This window comes from Galeopterus variegatus, unplaced genomic scaffold, assembly GCF_000696425.1.
Source record: "Galeopterus variegatus unplaced genomic scaffold, G_variegatus-3.0.2 Scaffold2176, whole genome shotgun sequence".
Taxonomy (NCBI): Eukaryota; Metazoa; Chordata; class Mammalia; order Dermoptera; family Cynocephalidae; genus Galeopterus; species Galeopterus variegatus.
This window is the reverse complement of record NW_007728287.1, coordinates 76,429-97,936: the sequence shown is the minus strand read 5'-3', so window position 1 is coordinate 97,936 and position 21,508 is coordinate 76,429. Positions and strand designations below refer to the sequence as shown.

The 21,508-nt window shown below is 32.9% G+C and overlaps 1 protein-coding gene across 1 annotated transcript in view; it reads right to left on the bottom strand.

Annotated features, from left to right (window-relative positions):
- The window catches only part of LOC103597049 (breast carcinoma-amplified sequence 3), a 135,635-nt gene that overhangs the window by 45,076 nt on the left and 69,051 nt on the right, over positions 1 to 21,508 (bottom strand). Inside the window, exons 5-6 of the mRNA XM_008580849.1 lie at positions 15,097 to 15,247; positions 5,204 to 5,248 (exon numbers count right to left, since the gene is read on the bottom strand). Coding sequence (XP_008579071.1) covers positions 5,204 to 5,248; positions 15,097 to 15,247 — 196 coding nt within the window. The remainder of the gene's footprint in view (positions 1 to 5,203; positions 5,249 to 15,096; positions 15,248 to 21,508) is intronic.

The following is a 21,508-nucleotide window of genomic DNA, read 5'->3' as shown; positions in this document are numbered from 1 at the left end:
AAAAAAAAAAAAAAAAAAAAAAAAAAAAAAAAAAAAAAAAAAATAGTTGCTACTGGGCCAGATGGACACTTTTCTAACATAATAATAAAGAGTAGAGAAATGATAGGACACCAATTTAGTCTTTGGACATGCAAAAATATATTCTGTGTGTTTATTAGCTTACAGTCTAATCAGCCCATGTCAAAAATTAAAAGCTCTTACACTTCTATAAGTTAACACATAACTCAGTTTTGGAACACAAAAATAAAAAGAATCAACACAGTGTCATTTTACATAAGCTCATTATTTCCTACAGAGAATAAGTAATTTATGGTAAAAGTATGACAAGCATTCTTATTCTTATATTTCATATGTCTTTTTTTTTTTTTAACTCTGATAGGGCCTTAATAAATCCCATTAGTAAAAGTTCATGTTTAACAGGAATCAAAGGAGTTTTCATCCCTAAAAATGACTTGCTACCTGCTGCATGACATAGTGCTGTGTACTGGGTATGAAGCATATCAGGTAAACATATTAATATCAAGTTATTTGTATCATCAGTCTACCTAGGGAATGATGTGGTATTTAAGCAATACAGAAAAAAAAAATGTACATGTGTGTATACGACTTGCAGAGGAAGAAAAAGGAGAAATAAGCTAATGAAAAGAATGACATTAATAAAATATTTTCTATGTCATATATCCAAACTTTGAAATTTTAACTTTGCCCTTTGCCCTAAGTTTTAAAAAGACTGAGTCCAGGAATGCTTGGTAGAAGTAGAATGGCTTTTCTACTAATGTGTGTCACCAACATATCATGTATGAACTTTTCCACAATGACCCAGAATATTCCTACTGCAAAATAACCTTTTGTTGACAGAAAGATAAAACATAGAAAACTGATATATATGTTAATGGAATAGAAAAGTGCTATCCTTGTAAATCATGTAAATTTACAGATTGGTGATCCAGGCTTTGTAGGAAAGCACTACAGTACTAACCTTTTCCTTTTTGCTCTCAACATCTCCCTTTTTCCCCTGAAAGAGGCCTTAACAAATCCCATTACGGAATATATCAAAGTTTAAAAAGAGCTCTTCTGGGTGTCTGAGGCCTTCCCTCATTTATTTATTTATTTATTTATTTATTAAATTCATAATACAATTATATAAAAATAGTATTTCAATTTATATTGGTGCCCAGAAGTTTAATAGTATTGATTATATGAACTCATCCATACTGTAAAATGGTTACACATGAGAACAAAACATACCAATACCTCTGATGGACTCCTTTCTACTGATAACCCCTGCTCCTTTACTCCCGCCCCTTAGCTTCTGATAAATAACCCCGTGTTCGAATTTTTTTTTTTTAATTTGGCTTAACTTTTGAGTGAAACATAAAAGAAAAATGGAATGAATCCAACTTTCACCATTTCAGAAAAAATGATTATAATCCATCATATTTACTAAGTCTATTACAAATAAACATACAAACAAAATACCAAAATAAACCAATAAGGTGCTAAATTAAAAATGAGGAGTGTAACTTTCTGTCATTTCTTCAGAGGAACGGCTTAACCATCTAACCACAGAATGAAAAGGATTTTCACTGCCATCAGAGGAAGTTGCAGGGATATTAAAATGACTAGCAATTCAAAAGTATTTACAAAGGCTACTGAAGTTCCCCATTTTTCTCCCATTGGCTTTTACGGTATTACATAATCCAGTCAGATTAATGTATTGAATTTCTCTTGCCTTTTTTTGTCCACACTCAGCTGCACACATTAAAAAAAAAAAAAATACAAAACTCTAATGATACCTGCACTTAAAAATTACAGGACAATGATCTCCTGGATAATTTTACTACGTAAAATTATTACCATATAATAGGATCAATGTGGTCTATCTATGGATGGCATGATAAACAGCAATGCAGTACGATGCCTTGTTTAGAGGGACACAAGCATGGAAGAAGTTAACATGAGACAGAAGCACCACTTCTTTCCTCTTCTAAAACATAGAGAACAGTTAATATTTCAGTTTAAATGTAAGACACAACACTGATGTAAGAATTATAAGGGGTATATTGGCTTTCTGTTAAAGAAGAAAAAGACTTTCTTTATATTCTTCACTGATTAACCTTATAAAAGGAATTTTGAAGTTTTCTCTCACTCGTATTTTCTAAATAAGAGGGCAAACTGAAAGTATTAAATATTTTAAATAACTAAAGATGATAATAATCTAAGATTATTCTAACACAAATTATTAAAGATCTAACAGATTTATGTAAACTCTTCCATCCCGTATAAATCTTACCTTTCAAAAAATGAAATTATAAAATTTTTAAATGTTCTCAAGAGAACAAGGTTAGTTTACATGAATTATTTATATATTGACCAAATACTCTTAGAGAATGCTAATTAAAACTACATATAATTTAGTATTTAAATTTTAATTGTTCTTTAAAATTAACCTTATACAAGGATATTTCAAAAAGTTCATGGAAAAACAGAAATAAAAGATAATACGAATCTTTCCAAATGAACTTTTTGAAGTACCCTCATATAATATGACGACACTTTATGAATAAGGGATATATTCATATGAACTACTTATTGTCTTCTGTTGCATAAGCAATTCAAAAATATCAGTAGCTTTATCAGTGGTTAAACACATGCACATTAGGAGCTCAACGAATACTTGCTACTTATTAGTAATATTGAAAGCAAAATTCAGTTTTAAAAAGTCACACTGGAATTATTTCTCTTAAATTCCTACATTTCAAAAAGTATGTTACACGTGTAATCCTTTTACCTTATTTTATGTAGTCATTCAAACTCAAATATCCTACTTAAACCAACATAGAGGATACATAACACCGGAAAAGTCTAAAGTGACTAAAATGTCGAAGAAGCCTGCATAGCTTACTTTCCAACAAGCTTATTTTAATAATCAAAGGAACAGACACTATTTTTAAACTGACTCAATTGAAATTGCATGAATGTAAAGAACTAAATCAGTTTCATAAAAAATGAAGAATTAGTAGAAATTGTGATATACCAAAAGCAAAATCCTAGCTAACTATAAATATTGCAACTTGAAACCAATAAAAGATTATAAGAAATTTACATTTCATTTCAAGAGAAACTGTAAAAATTTCATTTTCATCCAAAATACATATATTACCCTACAACTAGAATTACTATAAACATACTTATTTAGAATAATGTTTTATTTCAGAACTGTAAATAAAAACATTCTCAGGTTGAATGCTAAATATCATGGAAAAATAGGAAAAACTATTAAAACAAAGGAGCTCTTACAAACAACATGGAAGAAGCTGTCGATTTTATATTCATTTTGCTGCCTTAATTTGAGGTTTCATTAAGATCTTAATGGAAAAAACATGTACCACTAGTAAAGTAACCTATTTTAAAGGAGGTTCTTTTAGTCTAGTATAAGTGACTAAAAACGAGTTTCTTATGAGCTAACGATGGCATCAAACAAACCACAAAGCAGTCTTCTAAGAGACAGGCAATGATTTAAAAGTCTACTATATTTCATATATCCCCTTCTTTAATCTGGCTCTTTTAATCTTGTTTCAACCTCAAATCATTTCTGGTTGACAAGTGCTTTTGCTTAAATGTGAGGAGCACATAAGCTGTTGGAGAAATGGACTTTTCTTATTTAACATACAACATTTGTTACTCCATCGTTACTTCTACGCAAAAACTTCAGTCTTTATTAACATACTAAAACTCTTTTCTTTGTACTTAGAACGAGGAATTTATATTAAAATAGAATTTAATTCTAAGTTTAGTCTACAAATAAATTTTGTCATATGTTGAATGTGGTATTTAAAATTCACTGCCACTATAAGATCATAAGATCTATGTATCTTATTTGTTTTTAGAAGGAAGCTGGTTAACAGAAAGAATAAAAATCAACTTTCATGGGATTTATACTCATGTACACCTGAATTTACTTAGAATAGTTTTACGAACTGTGTCCTAATTATCATACTGCATTTCAAGGAGGAAAATTTTATGTTGATTTATGTCACCTATTTTTATAATAATAAAATTTTCACATATTCCAGTTGCATATAATACTGACTAAATTAATAAAATTGATATACCCTAAATTTCCCAAAGCTGCCTTTTGGCTCACATACTCTTAAAAGTAAAAATCATAATCTAATTTAAAGAAGCTTCTTTTCTAACATGGTATTTTCCCATAAGCTGGAGAAGAAATAGCATACTAGCAGCTAACATTTATTGTTTGCTATGTGCCAAGCACTGCTATGTACAGATGTATACTGATATAGACAAGTCCATTTAATCCTCACAATGAATCCATGAGGTAGGTGCTACCACTAATTTCATTTAATAGGTAAGGAAAACAAGAATCAGAAGTTTTAGAAAATACCCAAAAACATATAGCCAGTAAGTGTATATGTGAGTTGGGATTCAAGATCCAGGCAGTCTGATTCTGTAGTGCTGACTCTTAACCATTAAACATTTTATACCCAGTTCTTAATAAACTGTGCTTCACATTTTTACATATTCAAAATACTATTAAATACATTCTATTGCTTTTCTGTGATCATCACTTCTAAGACTGACAAAGCTTTATTCTATGTACTGCTATAAAAGAACTTACTAAATAACTATGCTATAGTGAGTGGGTGCTAATAATTAAAAATAATATATTATTTAGGAGTTTGTAATGTGAAATACTATTTCCTCACTATGCAGCTCCTTAAATACCTAAACTATTCAAACAGAACTGAATGTGGTCCAATAAAATGCAGTTAAACCTTATAAGGGCATTTTTGGTATACCTTAAATATATTTATATTTCAAAATAAATCATCCTCAAACATTAAGCATAATACGTAGGGAACTTCTATTACTTTAATACTCAAAGATTTAAACTTGGGTGTCTTGTTATCCACCATCTTTATGAGAGAATTCTATTTTCTTTTTTTAAAACCCTCATATGTGATTCTTACTTCTTTTCCTTTTTAAGGAATAAAGTGGAACCCAGAAAACTGCTTTTTTAAAGGTTAAATATCAACATTCATATCCTATCTACAAATTATTCAGAAATTTGCTTCATCTATCTGTGATCAGGCCATGCAACTGAAAACAAAACTACAAAACACAGTTACTTTTTGAGAGTACGGCAAATGAATTAGGCATGCGGGACTGAACTGGAACTCACCATGGAGCTTTTATGGAAAAACACCCCGCTCCAAACAGATAAGGCCTTCATGGAAAAGGGGGGAAAATGCACAAAAAATTAGAGGAAAACTCATTTAACAAATACATGTATATCATACTGTTACAGAGTATGGATTAAAAAAACTAAAATATTAGTAAGCATTTGCAATTCTGCTGTACATACTGTCTAATATAACTGATAAACAGAATGATTTCTAGTAAGTAACAAGCCTCTTAATTTTCACTGTTAAGAATTTCAAATTTTTCTATTTCTCCCCCTTTTCTGGACCACCCCTGTAGCATTCTAAGTTAAAATAAAATAAAACTCAAGGCGGAGGCCCTTTAAAACAAAGTGCAAGTTAAATGGAACAATCAGATGGAGAAGAGTGAGATCAGGAGCAACCAATGTGTGGTTGTGTAACACAAAATGTTTAAAATTAGCTAAAGACGGCTTAATAAAAAATTTGATATTACATTGCTTGCTGTTCACTGGTCGCACTCTCCAAGCCACGGAAATAAAGCACATATTTTTCAAAGCAGCTTATTTGGAGTAAATTGAACTGCATATTGCTGGCCAAAGGAACAAACACTAAGTACAAGTATTATGATTTTTCTCTATTTTTGATCACATTCCAGGAAATTAGCATATCTCATACAAGTGATACAAAAAGTTAGCTTCCTCTACCTGGCCTGTACTGGGCTAGGTTGGAATACAGTAAAATGAAGCCACAACTGTTTGTTTTAAATACAACTGGGGATACAAAGTCAGACTTCAATGTTATACATATTTCTTCTTAAAATTCTGTTCCAAGCATTATAAGGCATGCTATGCATATCTGCTCACAAAGAAGACTGAGTTATTTAATTATATCCAAACAAAACGTAACTATAGCATCTGATATTTAGAAGACATAACAAATGGAAGAAGAAAGCCCATTGGTAAAATTGGGGTATTTCCTTCTTTAAATTTGGTGCTAGAAACATAAAAAAAAAATCCTGCTAATTAGCATTAATTTCCCAGTAAAATGAGTATATTTGACCACAAACTGAAACTTGGAAATGTTTTCACAACAATGAGTACCATTCTGAGGCTTGAAGCACATTAAACACAAAGAAGAAAATATAGATATACAAGAGGTAACTAGAAGAAAGTGATAGAATGGAAAGTGAGATTTAAAAAAAAAAAAAAAACAGAGAAAAGAAAAGAAAACTTCAGAGACAACATCAATGCCTCCCAAGCAAAGATAGAGCTCTCACAGAGCACACAACCAGGAATATGATGTCACTGACCATATTTAAAATAGTGGATTTGTGACCCATAGAAATACATTTCAAGGAACAAGCGGGTATACTCACGAATACATACAAACAAAATTGCAGCAACAATTAATGGATGTGTTTTTAACTTGTAATAAACTTTACAATTTTCTACTTCAATATTTTGTAAACACTGATGGTGGCATTTTGTTACAATGTAGATAAATGTATATCCTAACACAGTAGGTCTAGCTGGGCCTCAGATTCTGTATTTTCAACAAGCTCCTAAGTAACACAAATACGGTCTGCAGAACCAGCATCAAAATTGCATTTTATTCTATTTTACTACATTAAAGACAAAAATGCTGGTCACAATCCCCTTATCTTATTTCACAACTTACTAATAATATTGGAAACAAAATGGTACTAGAGCTCACCCTACACTTTGAAAAACAGATTTAAATAACTGAGACCACTGAGCCCAATCTCTCAGTGGGATAGTGATCCCTTGCAGAAATGATCAGAAAATGAAAGATTCAAGCCATTTCTATATGCCCACAAATACCTCTAAAATGAAGAGGTTTGTGTTGGCACACGGTGCCCCAAGTTTTTCTAATTTTATTTCATTAGGCGGGACACCTGAAATAACCAAATAGTCCAAATGCCTCTGGCAAAAGTGCTTGAGATCTGGAACATCCAGGCTTAAGTTGTATATTGCACCTACTCTGGACCTTCTCCTGTCTCATCCCAAGTATCAGAAGACAACCAGTTTATTGTAAAGCAATCGTAAGTTTTTACTTCCTCCTTATGACTGAAAAGGTTTCCCCATTGACACCAAAAATTTAAAAAAAAATGTTTCTACATTTCAAAAGAGCACCTGATGTTCCCCACCTAAAGAGCCAGTAAATACCTTTTTCAAGGTTTAGGTTTCCTTATATATGAAAAGGAAACATATGCTAGTCAAAAAACATAATAAGAAAAGATTTGAAAATTTTTTCTTATTATGTTTGTTGACTATCATATACATTACCAACAAGGAGATTTCTCTAGCCATTTCCTCACCTCACAATCCCAAAAGCACTGTAACTTCCCAAATACTATAGTAAACAGACATGTATTAAATAGTAGCATTTTTAAGTTTAAAGATAATAAGATTCACTATTCCCAACGAAACCCAGTTGTGTTAGTTAAACTTATGCCACTCCGATCAAATCACTGGTATCACAGCTCAAAGAAAAAGAAGAGAGCTGGGGAGACAGAGCGAGAACCTGTTACTATGTACACATGGCGTGTATCCAATCTACATTCACCCACTTTTGCCCAGACCTACAAACTGGACCTCTGCCATATACATGTGAAAGAAGATCCACAAACTCCAAAGAGTTATACCGACTGACGTAATTACTGACTTTGTGTGGGAAGTGTCAGCTGTTCTTTTGAAATGTGCCTGCCTCATCTTTCCTCAATAGCAAAAGAATGAAAATATAATGTCACAATGTACCAGTCCATGATCCAGCTGTCTTCACCTATGACTTTCTTCTTCCCCTCCAAAAGCCCACAGCTGCAGTTTGGTACTGGTGTGGGACGGGGGTGGGAAGAAGAGAGAAGAGAGTGTGGGAGTGCATGCTGAACTGAAGAATGTATTCACATACCCAACTCAATTTACTATAATCAGACCTGAGAATTTGTTTTTTCCAATCACTAATAAGTTTTAGCAGGCTTAGCAATCCTGCCATATGACATCTGTTCAATTTGTCATAATTATGTCCTTTTTGAGATGAATTCCAATTGAGAAACCTCAGGAAAAACTGGTCAAGAGATCAAAAATCCAGAAATATTTATTATAGACTTATTTATAGACCACTGTGAAATGACCTGACAATCAGTTCTCTAAGTATTTCTTCTGGAGATTCTCAGAAGATAGGAAGGAATTTCATTTTATAACATACAGTTAATTAACACTAAGTCATTAAACTCAGATTCGTTTTGTTGAACACCACACATAGTACAACAAAGTCCTTGCTCTTACTAGTTGAAAACAAGGCAAATGTGAAGATTTTTTAAATGGAAGGAAAAGGTAAAACTAGATTTGATTACAGCACACTCAACTCCTCTATAACCCAATTCTAGTTGCTAAAAGGTATTGATAATGATTCTGTTCAATCACCTTCAGAGTTAAAGTAGTACTGGGAGTCTAAGAGACAAATTCTATAAACACACTCTATAAATCCTATTTTTCAATTAATCATGTCCTAGGAAAATTCAGGCATTACCACATAACAAACATCATACTGAACCCATATAAATATGAAATGTTCTGAATAAACAAAAAGTAAAGAAAAAGCTATACAACATTATGTGTAAAATACCAAAGTGAAGCCATATTTCTCTAAAAGTAAAGGCTAGGGACTCTAACGACCTCAACATTCTGTGTCCCCTCTGCTACACAGCAACTGAAGTAAATTCACATTTCCCATGTGCATATGAGCAAATTATTCCTAATATCATTTTCAAGTTTTACATTGAATTTTTTATGAACTTAATTTTAATTGCTCCCTACCAAAGAGACCCATGGCATTGTTGGTTCTCAATCTATTGATCAGTAGGGCAAACTGAAGCTGAAACAATTCTCTAATTTGAGATATATTTAACATGCAAATTTAAATTATAACTTAAGATGTAGAAGATTTTCATTAGAAAAATATAGATTATGTTCAAATTCTGCCATACGTGGCAGAAAAGAAACTAGCATAGCATAAATAATGTCAAACTTCTGTGGAAAGTTATACCTGATAACTTTTAATATGGCAGATAACAGACTTCATTAAAAAAAATCTCCAGATTTATGGTAAAATGCAATAGACTATGGTGAGGTTTAAGCACTCTATTTAGCAAAAATATTGGAAACTCAAACTACGATAAATACATTGCACATGTAGACATATCCGTATATATTCTAATGAAAATACACTGTCCATTATTTTACACCTGGAATGAAACATTCATAGCTTAGTGCTCTGGTTTGAATGTGCCCACCAAGTTTCATGTGTTGGAAACTTAATGGCATGTGGATTGTGCAGCCTTTGGGAGGTAGTCAGGGTTAGATAATGTTCTCAGGGTGGGGACCGTATGATGGGACTGGTGACTTTATAAAAAGAGGAATTCCCACCTTCCAGAACTGTTAACTAAGTAAACCTCTATAAATTACCTAGTCTGTGGTATTCAGTTACAGAAATAGAAAGCAGACTAAGACATTTAGCTTTCAAGATAGGAGGGACAAGAGGTGAGGAATTGCTATGTGCTACTGTATCTGTTGGGTCTTTCTCCAAATCTTTCTCATTTAATTCTCAGAATGTTGCCTATAAAGTTTAGGTCTGAGGTAAAACTGTCTAAACGACCCAAGGTAGATCTCTTGGATTAAAATAAGGAGTAGCCCTTCTAGGTCTACTATATGCCAGTGCTATTTTCTAATGCAGCAAGAGCTGATGGCAGATTTGGTCTACAAATATCAAAGGGGAGATGTTCAAATAAAAGCTATTAAATGCTCCCATTTCTAAATAAGAACAATCATTTATTTTCTAAATGGGGCTTGTACTTAGCACTGGCCTAGGGTTGCTCAACAGCAGAGGCTTAACAATGAGGTAATGGGATCAAAGAATTGGCAGGTACTAGTACATGGTAAGGCTGAAAGATTATAATCTGTATTTTTTTTTCAGATGAGGAAACTTACCTAGAACAAACAGGTAACAGGTAGCAGAACCAATATGAAAACCCAGGGCCTCAGACTCAGTATTTTCCACTACATTAACTAACTTGATTTTACAGGGTGGGGCTCAAGATTCCTAATACTTACCTCTAATTCCTCACAAATAAATAAATAAATATTAAGATTGGGAGAGAGAAAAGGAGTGGGAAGCCCATGAAAGAGAAAATCCTCTCATGTTTCACTAAAAATGATTACCTAGGTAAGAGCAAGGAAGTAACTTCATTCTCCATTGTTATATTTTTTTATTCTCATGAAACTACTGTGAACTCTTTCTGAGATTTACTTGTTTTCTGACTGTGCCCACAAAACAATGTGTGAATATATATATGTATATAATATATATAATTTTAGATTCAAAGTGGATAAAATTAAGCACACTGATAAAAATTTTTGTTTTGCAAATAAACAGAAAGTATTTTTTAAAACTTTATCACTTACTTGATTCATTAATTCAACCAAACATCTATGAAATGTTACTAATAAATCCCTAGTACAAAATTCTAACATTCAAGACATGGAACAATTCTTTAGCACCCTATTTCACTTTTAACAGATGAGGAGAGCTGTTTTTATTTATATATAATAAAAACATGACGGATGCAGTAAACTGGGCTTTCTAATCCTCCAGTCTTAGACTGGAAAAAAATGGATACTGTTTGAATGGGCGATTGTGGAAGCCAAATAATTTCTAGCACTTCCTTCACCTTCATCATTGTATACCATCATTGAGTTAAGCAGCAGCTGTTGCCAAACAGGCCTTCTTTCCTCCAAGTGCTGCTTCAAGGTACTGAACAAGGAGGTGTAAATACATCTGTCTTTTGCCATTTGTAGTTCTACTGGCCTCATGTATGTCTTAGAGTAAGACAGATGGTGCCTGACACTGGAAGGCTTTCAGGGATATGTATTTGCAAAAATAAGAGGGCAGATGTTAAATGTGGTAAACACACGTTTTTGTCCCCTTAAGGTTTAAGTAGAGGCTTCTCTCTCAATTTGGGTATTTAAATATTGGATCCTAGGAAATCCTTAGAAATCTCTACTCTACAAATATAACTTTTTATGGTTATTTTATGTCTTTATGCAAAATACCTAAGACATGGGACACATGAAAGGTGATCTAACGTGAGAAAGTATATAATCTTACTAGGTGTATTACCAGGCAAACTGGAGGTAGTAATAGAATCTACATGTCTATAAATGGGTCAGCTCTGTGTTCTCTTTCTAAATAATGCATGTCAAATACTTCTTGCTAATTGAATGTTAAGAACATTAGGAAAGGAGTTTCATAAAAGCAAAGTTTGAATAACTAAGAAATTCCAGAATGAAAAGAGACCTGGAAAATGAAATCCCCATTTGATCATCACGCTGGTGACCTTAGAGTGGTGATCAAATTTCTCAGGAAATACAATAAAATGTAATTGAAATAATGAATGCAAATTAGGTACCTACCATCTTGAGAATTTGTAACAGTAAAAAAAATTTTAATGAAATAAAGATAGCCTTTAAACTATACTAGGGTGAAATCTAACAGAATGAAATACTTCCTGGGATTTGCTTCAAAAAACTCAGCATATAGTAAAAATGGGATTCCAGAGAATATATTTTGTTTTCAGAAATGAAATATTCTTTTTTTTCCCCCTGGAATTGACACACCAGAAATGTTACTTTCTGGAAATAAGGAAAAAGACATATATTTTAATGAAAATGTTAAATGCTAAGATAATAAAAACACAAATTATATTATGAAAACACTACAACCAAATGTTTAAGAATGGTAAGGAAAGTCACAATAGCAATTTCTGAGTATGAAAGACAAATTCTTCAGAAAATCTTATAATCCAGCAGTGGTCAAATATAAGTTATGACCACTATCATGATATTAAAAAAATATAGTAGGTGAGAAGGTTAAAAAAAAAAAAAGAGAATAGTGGGTTGGGGAATTTGTGGTGCACTCAAGCTTGGACACAGGAGAAAATTCATTACAGTCAACAAATATGTGGAGTAGAAAAAAACTAATAAAATTCACTTTAAGATTTCTTCTTTTGATAATTGTACTGTGATTATGTAAAAGAATGACCTTTCCTTTAGAAATTACACATTGATGTATGTAGGGATAAGGGGATATTAAGTCTGCAACTTATTCTGAAACAAGTAAGAAAAATATGACGTGTTACTGTATAAGTAGACAGAATGGAAGAATGTGAAGAATAAAGCAAATAAGTTAAACTGTAAACGTTTGGGAAATCTGGGTATACAGGAATTCTTTTTAGTATCTCGAAATATTTTTGTAAGTTTAAAACTATGTCAAAAAAAATTAAAACCAAGCACTCACTGTGGGACAAGTATGAATTATTCTCTAAATAGTTCAATACAAGACATGGTAAAAGGAATATAAAAACTTGGCAGAAATAAAATGGTTTGAAAATTGAGACACAAAGCCTAGGAAACAATATGATACCAGTATCTTATATTGATATTAATTTTAAAGCACATAACTCAAATTCATAAATAATTATCAAGTTGTCCATAATACAAGAGAACACAGTACACATGCTCCAAAAATTTGAGAATTGTGAGCAAGTTCTTAAACATACAGAATTTAAACATACAGAATCATGTGCATGTTTAGAAACATACAGAATTTACCTAAGTTGATAAAGTATGGTAGCACAGGATGACACCAGATGATTAAGTTTCCTCCTATCTCAGTGTAGAGAGAAAGAGAGTAGTGAGAAAGAGAGTGAAAAAGAGATTTTATCTTCTTGTTATGGGAAATTTCAAATATAGGCAAAATTAGACTCACTTTCACCTCTCCACACAAATATTTTGAATTAAAAACTAATGCCATATTTTATTCATAAAACATTAATCACTACCTCAGAGATATATTTGGAGCTTATTTTAAAAAGAGAGCTAATTATTTGCATTATAAAACAACATAGCTCATGTTTAAACATACACACACACACACACACACACTCACACACACACACAAATGAACACACAATGGAAATAAAACACCAGAATATGCTTTCATGTCTCCAGGAGCCCTTTGAACCTTCTTATCTTCTCCTCACTCTAAAAGTAGAATTAAATGCCAGAAGAACAATTTTGAGGATGTTTTCACTTAGATTCAGGAAAGACAGACAAAAATTTCTAAGTACTTTATAGAAATGTACAATGCTGGGGTGAATTAAGAAGATAAAATTATATATTGACTGACTTCATTAGGTGAAAAAATAAATTTAAAATTATGACTCAAGATTCAGTCCCAATTTTATTTAATTCTATATCCTAGGAATGTAGTGTCATACAAAAAAAAAATAATAATAAGCTAACTAAATATAAGAATGTAACCCATTCACTATTCACAGCCTCTACTATTAAGGTATTTTAAACCAAAGAAACTAACACAGGATGAGAAAGTCTAAATTCTATTTAAAATTACACTTCTACTGAACACAAAATTAAAAAGCTGAAATCAACTGAAAGATATACAGACCAAATGGTTGGTACCAGAATACAGTCTCATTTGCAATGTAGGTTTACTGTATTTTTCCTTTTTTTTCCCCCTAGGATGCCACAAATTTCATTTTATTTCTGCATTCAGCAATAGGATCACTTTATACAGAAGCACTACTAGGTAGAGGGCCTATTTCTATGTCATAGTAAAACCTGAAGCTCAAAGGTCTCATTCCTGAAAAGAGTATTTCTTTTCACAAAAGTGGCCTCTGTAAACACTTTAACACCTAGCACAACAATATTAAGATATATTGACATAGCAGTCAAATAATTTAATCTATTCCTTTTATGAGAAAGACCCTGAGGACTCTTTGAGGCCAAGACAAGGTTTTCTCCTGACTAGTTTAACACAAAAATTTAAGACAGTTGTTGCATTTCAAATTAGATTAAACTTCAGGCTTGCTCATTGAGGGAAAAAGTAATTTGCCTAGAGATATATATTTTCTGGTACAAAATAGATTTTCAGTGTTATGATACAACTGAATATCTAATGCTATCATAGACATAGATTATTTTCAGGAGCCCAAATAAGCGATAAAGCTTTGCGCACTGGCAGTATCGTGGCCAATGAGGTTTATCTGAGGCACGATCATTGTTAATTGAAAACTTTTCCCCAGTAAGTGATAGTTGTACATTCCTAACAGGTAGAAATTTTTTAAATAGCTAAAATAAGCACAAAGAAATCAAGTGGTGTGGTGCTGGTAACACCAAGTTCTATCACCATACCACTCAGCTAAAAATAAAAAATAAATCATAAAAAATTTAAAAAATAAAATAAAAAACAAACCAAATGAGTCATCAAAAGTCTTTAAGGATGCTAATGACCAATCTTGAATAAAGCTCAACTATTAGGACTACTGCTTTTGAAAATTTCCCATAACACCACATTGTCCTGACACTAATGCCAGATTATCATATGTAAATTATCCCTCAACAGAGATGATTTTCGAAAAGTACTAGAAATGTGGATGTCATCTAATGTTCTCTCCTTAGTACTTGTGTCTATCAAAATTTGGGAGTCATTTTAAATCCCAATCATGTCTGCAAGAGCCAAGAAAATGAAAATATACTTTCAGTCAGAGCCATGAGGCAGCAAGCATAAGACTAAGTAGATGAATCTGATTGATCAGCCAATACTAGTTTCACGACTTGTCTCTATGGATGTGTGTGTACATGATTGTGTGTGAGTATGTTTGTGCAAGTTCTATACTTTGTTCTTCATCTCCTGCCATTAAGTCTCATATGGGCTGAAATGATGAACATAATCAAAAGTACACAATGAAAATGTTTTATTTTTATTCATTCAACCCTCTAGATCAGCTATTAAAAAAGCATCAAGCCTGAGGACTTACCCTGTTCGTTTGGTGATGGTCCCCAATGTCATCGGCTGCTTGATTTGTGCAAGAGGCATCACGACCATCAAGCTGGGGAGAGGAGAAAGCCGAGGGTTGCCAGGATTATTGTTGGTAAAATTGTTGTAGGACTCTTGGCTGTTCAGTTTCCCTGCAAAGAGAAAAACACAAAAGCATGACCACAGAAGCTTCACTATCTCTGATAGGGTTTCACTGACTCCAATGATCATTCAAGAAAGGTATCAAAGGCAGAATTAATGCCAACAGATTTATATGGATGGGAAGAAACCAAAATTTGACCAGATTATAAATAGAGATTTCAGTCTTTGGGGATGGGGGATGAATTCCTTTTCTTTCTAAAGACAATCAATGTGGTTTTTTGCCCTTATTAAATGGGTCATTACATCCAACAAAATTTGCTGCTTTCACTTATACCTTGTCAATTTCAGAAAAAAAGCCAGCTAGGCTTTTGATAGGAATTACGTGGAATCTGTAAATCAATTAAGGAACATTATTGCTATTTTAATAATATTAAGTCTTCCAATCCAAGACCTTAGGATGCCTTTCCGTTTACTTGAGTATTCTTTAATTTCTTTCAATGTTGTTTTGTAGTTTTCAGGGTACAAGTTTTGTACCTCTTTGATTTATTTACTACTAATTATTTTATTGGTTTTGATGCAGTTTGTAAATGGAATTGTTTTCTTAAGTACATAGTATATAGAAATACACATAATTTTTATACACTGATCTTACATCCTACATGTTTGCTGAAGTCGTATCTTAGCTCTAATAATTTCTTGTGGATTCCTTACGATTTTCTACATGCAAGATTAGGTCATCCTCAAAAAAGAGGATATGTGTGGATCTGCTTCTGGATTCTGTTCCATTGATCTAAGTGTTTGCCCTTTCACTGTAGTTTTCAAGTGAGTCTTAATAATTCAACAACTTATAGAGAAGCTTTAATAAAAATTTTCTGTACTACAAAATGAGTCCAGTGTTTATAATCCGACAACTCTTACATATAGATAACATCTGACTGACCTAATGTTAATTTCAAATACCTGTTCTTGGTTTTTTATAAAAATTACCCCATTTATATGGTTAGCAGTAAATATAGCATTTTAAAATAATAGTCACAGTAAACACAAAAAATTTTTTTTACTGATTTGAATTAAAGCAACAACCATGAACAATATGAACAAATATGAACAGCAAAAGAATCCCCCCAAAAAGTCCTAAACAATATCTTATTTCTAAAAGACATCCTGAAAGACATTCACTTTGACAATAGCATGAATTCAAGATAAAGGAAAAACTACCACACAGTATGAGAGGTCTTCAAAAATTTTATGGCTAGATGCATATATCACTCAATTTCATTTTTCCATGAAATTCTGAAGTACCCTTGTATCTAACGGTACCTTCAGAGGAAGTGAAAAGGAAAGAATTCCATTTTTAAAAATCGTAAGAAGATAACAATGCTTTCAGAATTACAATGATGGCTTAACCAAATGCTCCTCCTTCTTTGGTCACAAATCTATTACTGTACAGAATTAAACTTTGATAAATGTCTCTTTTGCAAATAAGAAGAAAAGTAAGAAATTCATGCAAATAAAATAGCCTATCCTCCCTAAATTTCCAATTCAGAATACACATTAAAGTTAATAGAAGCAAGCTATACCTGTTGCAGGGATATCAAAAGACAGCATTCATAATGTGCACAAGATGCTTTAGACTGTTTATTAAATTAGACATAATAATACAACACTCATACAACAAAGAACCTTGTAGAAAATACAAAGAGGAGAATCCCATTACAATATTTTCTATTCTGGAGGAATAACAGAAAAACTCTTTTATAGTTAAGTCATTCAATGTGATTTATTTATCACGCTTTCAAGGCCAATACAAATAGTTGTAAGATTCATCATTAGACAACTGGCTAATATAAACTTGGATCTGAAGTCAGACTGCAACATTAAATATATCAGAAGATAATGAAATTCAAGACCTGTATACCCCATACACATTTCTCAACTAGAAAACAAATATTTGTTGAGTGCCTTAGCCAAATAACATGCTGTGAAAAACTATATTCCCTATTATAATGAAGTTTACAGTCTAATATGCATGAAACAGGAATAATTAAGTGCCAATTTTCTAGAAATAAAGACAAGAAGCATGGGAACAATTATTTGAAAAGGGCTCGTGGAGCAGATGGGATATGACCGAGGCTTTGAAAGATGGGCAATATATAGCTAAGAGCAGAAGAGAAGGAATGCTGTAGGCATGAAGGATAACATGAAGGGAGAGGGGTGTAAAGGGATGCCATTACATGAGCAGTAGTGAGGAATCTCCACCTGAGTAGAGGATGGATAATGGAAAGCAGTGGGAAAAAACTATTTCAGTTTTAGGAGGACCTTTCAATTCAGGCAGAGAAGTAATAACTTAGGTAAGTTCTTCAGCAAGGGAACAGTACATATTTTGAACTTCATAGACAAGAGGAGTGGTCTAGATAAATAAAGTGATTGACTGAGAAGTTCCAAATCTTGTCATTTAGCTAGCCATGACTTAAAATGCTTCACTGTCTGACGAGGTTAAAGGACAATCTCAGAACAGCACACAAAGAACTTCAGACCTATCCTTCTCAGCCAGCTATTGTAGTCTCACACAACACCCAGGTGTTTACAGTCTTCTACTCTTGGTGTCTGTGTTTATAATGTAGTCTCTGTCGGAAACCTAGCACAGGTAAGAGAGTAAAGTAAGTTGTGCACATTTTATGCTCATGTTTATGTTCATAGAAGTAGTGTCTGTCTTATATATTGGATATGGTAAGCAATTTATAGACATACCTTTAATGAAAGTATAAATATGTTATTGAAATGTTCCAACAAGGAAAAGGTTCAGGAATGCAAACTCAGAGGGGGAAAAAAACTACTAATGCTGGTAGTCTTCAACAAGGTAGTTTTAATAGATAGATGGAAAAGTCAGATTGTAAGGCTTAAGGAAAGGGACCGCTGATAGGATATATAGAATACAGAACTAAGATTTAAGGACTGCAACTAAAAAGAAGATATTAACAAGATACCATACCAAGCAAAGGTTTCATTCACATTCATTCATTCTTTCACTTCACACTTTTGAAGGCTTATTAGTGTCAGGCCCTGTTCTAGGACCTAGACTTTCAAAGACTTCATAACATAATGGTGCAGAAAGACATATTAACAAAAAATGAAAAATGGGAGAAAAACACGCTAAAAAAAGATATCTGAAAAATGTCTGTGGAACAAAGAGGAGGAGCCACTTCATTGTCGTTTTAAAGGACAACTTAAAAAGGGAGGTATGATACACGAATTTGAGAATAGAGGAAGGAACCTGTGTCTTATTTCCCTTTTCTAGTAGAAAAGAAAGGCTAAGATAAGAGATGTATGAACAATAATATCAGTAAAATGAGAGAGCTGGCTTAGAAAAGAAATCTCAGTAGCCGACACATAATGATCTACATGTAAATAATATACATTAAAAAAAAATCAGATAACACAAAATAGTAGAATGATCCCTTCTTCCCTGTTCTATTGTTAAAATCTTTGGTTATAAATGATTTGTTCTGTTATTTGACTTTCTTTGTTAGATTCTAGCTGAATCTATCCTCCACAAGACTGGAGTAGGGGCAGTGTCTTACTAATCATAAACAGCTCAACAAGTGTTTGCTGAATGAAAGAAGGAAATATATTTTCTCCCACATCCATGAGATGAAGAAAAGTACAACTCTATGATCTATAGAAAAAATAATTGTGGAGGGGACTCAAAGTACATCAGAATATAGCCAGATGACTGGAATCTACGGTTTTCATTATTTTGCTTAGTCTCATGTTGATTAGGCTAGGAGCCTAGACTTTATAATTTTAAGAACAGATCTTTAGACACTTCCGTGTGATTGTATCGAGGCTAAATTTCCAAGCCAGGATGTTTCATTAAACCTCAAGCCTCTTAGTATAATAAGGTTCAGCAAGAAAAAAACTTGTAATATCTGTCTTGGATCTATATTAAGTTGGTCCCTATTTTTTCTCTTTGCTTCACCTCTCAGGAATGTATATGACAGAAATAATAAAATGAAAAATTTTTGAGATCTATGAAGAGAGTCACTACATAAATGCTAGGTGTCACCTTTACACTTTTATACTTTTGTTTACTTTTCTCTTTTTTCTTTACTGTATGAGTACAATAAAAAGTGCAGAGGTTGTTTAATTGCAGTTCTAGTAGTGGGCTTCTTGAAGCCTTAAGATACATAAATATTTCACAGACCATTATACTTTCAAATTCCAGCTGGGACAAGACCTGTAAGTGACAAATGCCATGAGAATGGATATTCTCACAGTATTTCTGGCACAACCAGACAGAGGAAGTCCCAAAAATCTCATGAGAAAATAAGCTCTTCTAAGACTCTCATCCCAGTTTTTTGGGCTTACTTTATGTAGATAAACTTGCATAAGCCTTCAGGCTTTAGTGTCTTTATCCAAATCCACCAGAGCTTTGATCCTTTAGAGGTTTACCAGTCTCTATGATAGAAGGAGTTCTCTTGGGGGGGGAAAAACCCAACTTCCAATAAAATGTTTTCTCAATAAATTAAACCAGGAATTCTATTTGGGAATAAAAAACCATTTAAAAATCAGAATTTAAAAAACATCCCTTGATGTTTAAAGCTATGATTTTTGTTTTTGTTCTGTTTGTTTACTGTTATTATTGTTTTTAATGTTAAAATACAAAGCACTAAACCAAAACAGTTCATTTTGGGATCCAACCACTGACTTTCTGTGTTTAACTTGAACAAGTTTGCATTTTTGAAAAAGGAATTATGAAAACTTCATGTGCTTTTTTTTTTTCCTTGCCCCTTTGGGATAAGAGAATACCTGCAAGTCCCTTGTCCTCGTACCTTTGGGAACAGAAACTCTCAAGCTCCATACTACCACATAGTACCACTGTCTATACATATGAGATTGACATGGTATGAATCTGCTTACTGTGTTGCTAACTTCAAAATGCCATCTTATATATGAATTGTCCCAAATCATGTTTTCCCAGACATTTTATACTATAAAAACACAGAGGGATATGGATTAAGTTGAGGATAAAAGTGAACAGAGAAAATAACAATGGGCTTTGTTGCTGCACTGGAGGAACAGCTTGTCAGGTCAGCTTTGCAGAGAGGCATATTCCCAAACCAGTCATCATTAACAGACTCACTTCCACAGGAAAAAAAAAAAAAAAAGACAGAGTCTGAAAACTCCGGACAAAAGAAATCCCTGCAGACAAAGTAAAAACAAATTAAAAGACCCATTATAAAACACAGATGCTACAAGGAAAATAAACTTTCCAAGATTTACTGGGCTTTTACAAACTTCGACATTTGTGGAAAAGACATCATCCACAACTCCCAGGTAATGTGGCTGCAAAGCTAGACTCCTTTCTATTTTATCTTTACCCTCTGTGCAGAAGCTGCCAGGTTGGTATTCTTAGCTTCTGAATGCAGTGATGTGAGAACATGTGAATGTGGCAAACTGCCAATGCCAAGAAATTTCTGAGGCCAGCAAGACCCTAAAATTGTTGAACAGTTCACATTACACTAAGTATTAAAGTTAGTATTAGTGTACCTGTGCGTATGTATATATTCTTATTAAAAGCAAACAAGAGGAAAATTAGAAAAGAATGAAATTATATGCCTCCTCACCACATTCAAAAAATTTCCCTATCCTATCATATTGTGAACCAAAAGGAATAAAATCAGTTAAAATAACATAGAGCAATTGAAGGATAATAGCTGTAGATCAGAAAGTATCTTAGAGTAAAATATCAGTGAGACAGAAAAAACTTTTTGTTGCAGGTTTTACACAAGCTACAGACTGTTGCTAACAGGGGTCAAAAGAAGATTCTTTATGAACAGAATGTGTGAGAAACTAAGAAATGCAATAGAAAAAGTAGACCAATGCAGCATTTGGAGGATAAACAAACGCTATCCATTTGTTGTCATAAGGGATGTGGAGATAAATAGATATAAAAGTGGTAAAGAGCATTTGCAAAAAAGCAAAAACACACAAGGCAATGTTAATGGTGCTCTATGGGAGAGCACTGTTAGTAGGTCTGCGTGCCCTCTCACTTTTTCATTCATATCATGGATGCAGCTCTTAGACACTTTAGGCATTCTACTTTTCTGAAGATCTACAATAGAGATCTTCTATAACTCAATATACCAAACTCATACAATTGTATCATATTCTTTCCTCATCACCTTTCCACATATTTATCTAAAAGATCCATGGTTGTTCTAGGATATAAGCCACCCTGTCAGTGTCCTTGGTCTGCTATCTTAAACTATTGGATTTTGAAACTAGATTAATGAAGCACACTGAAACCC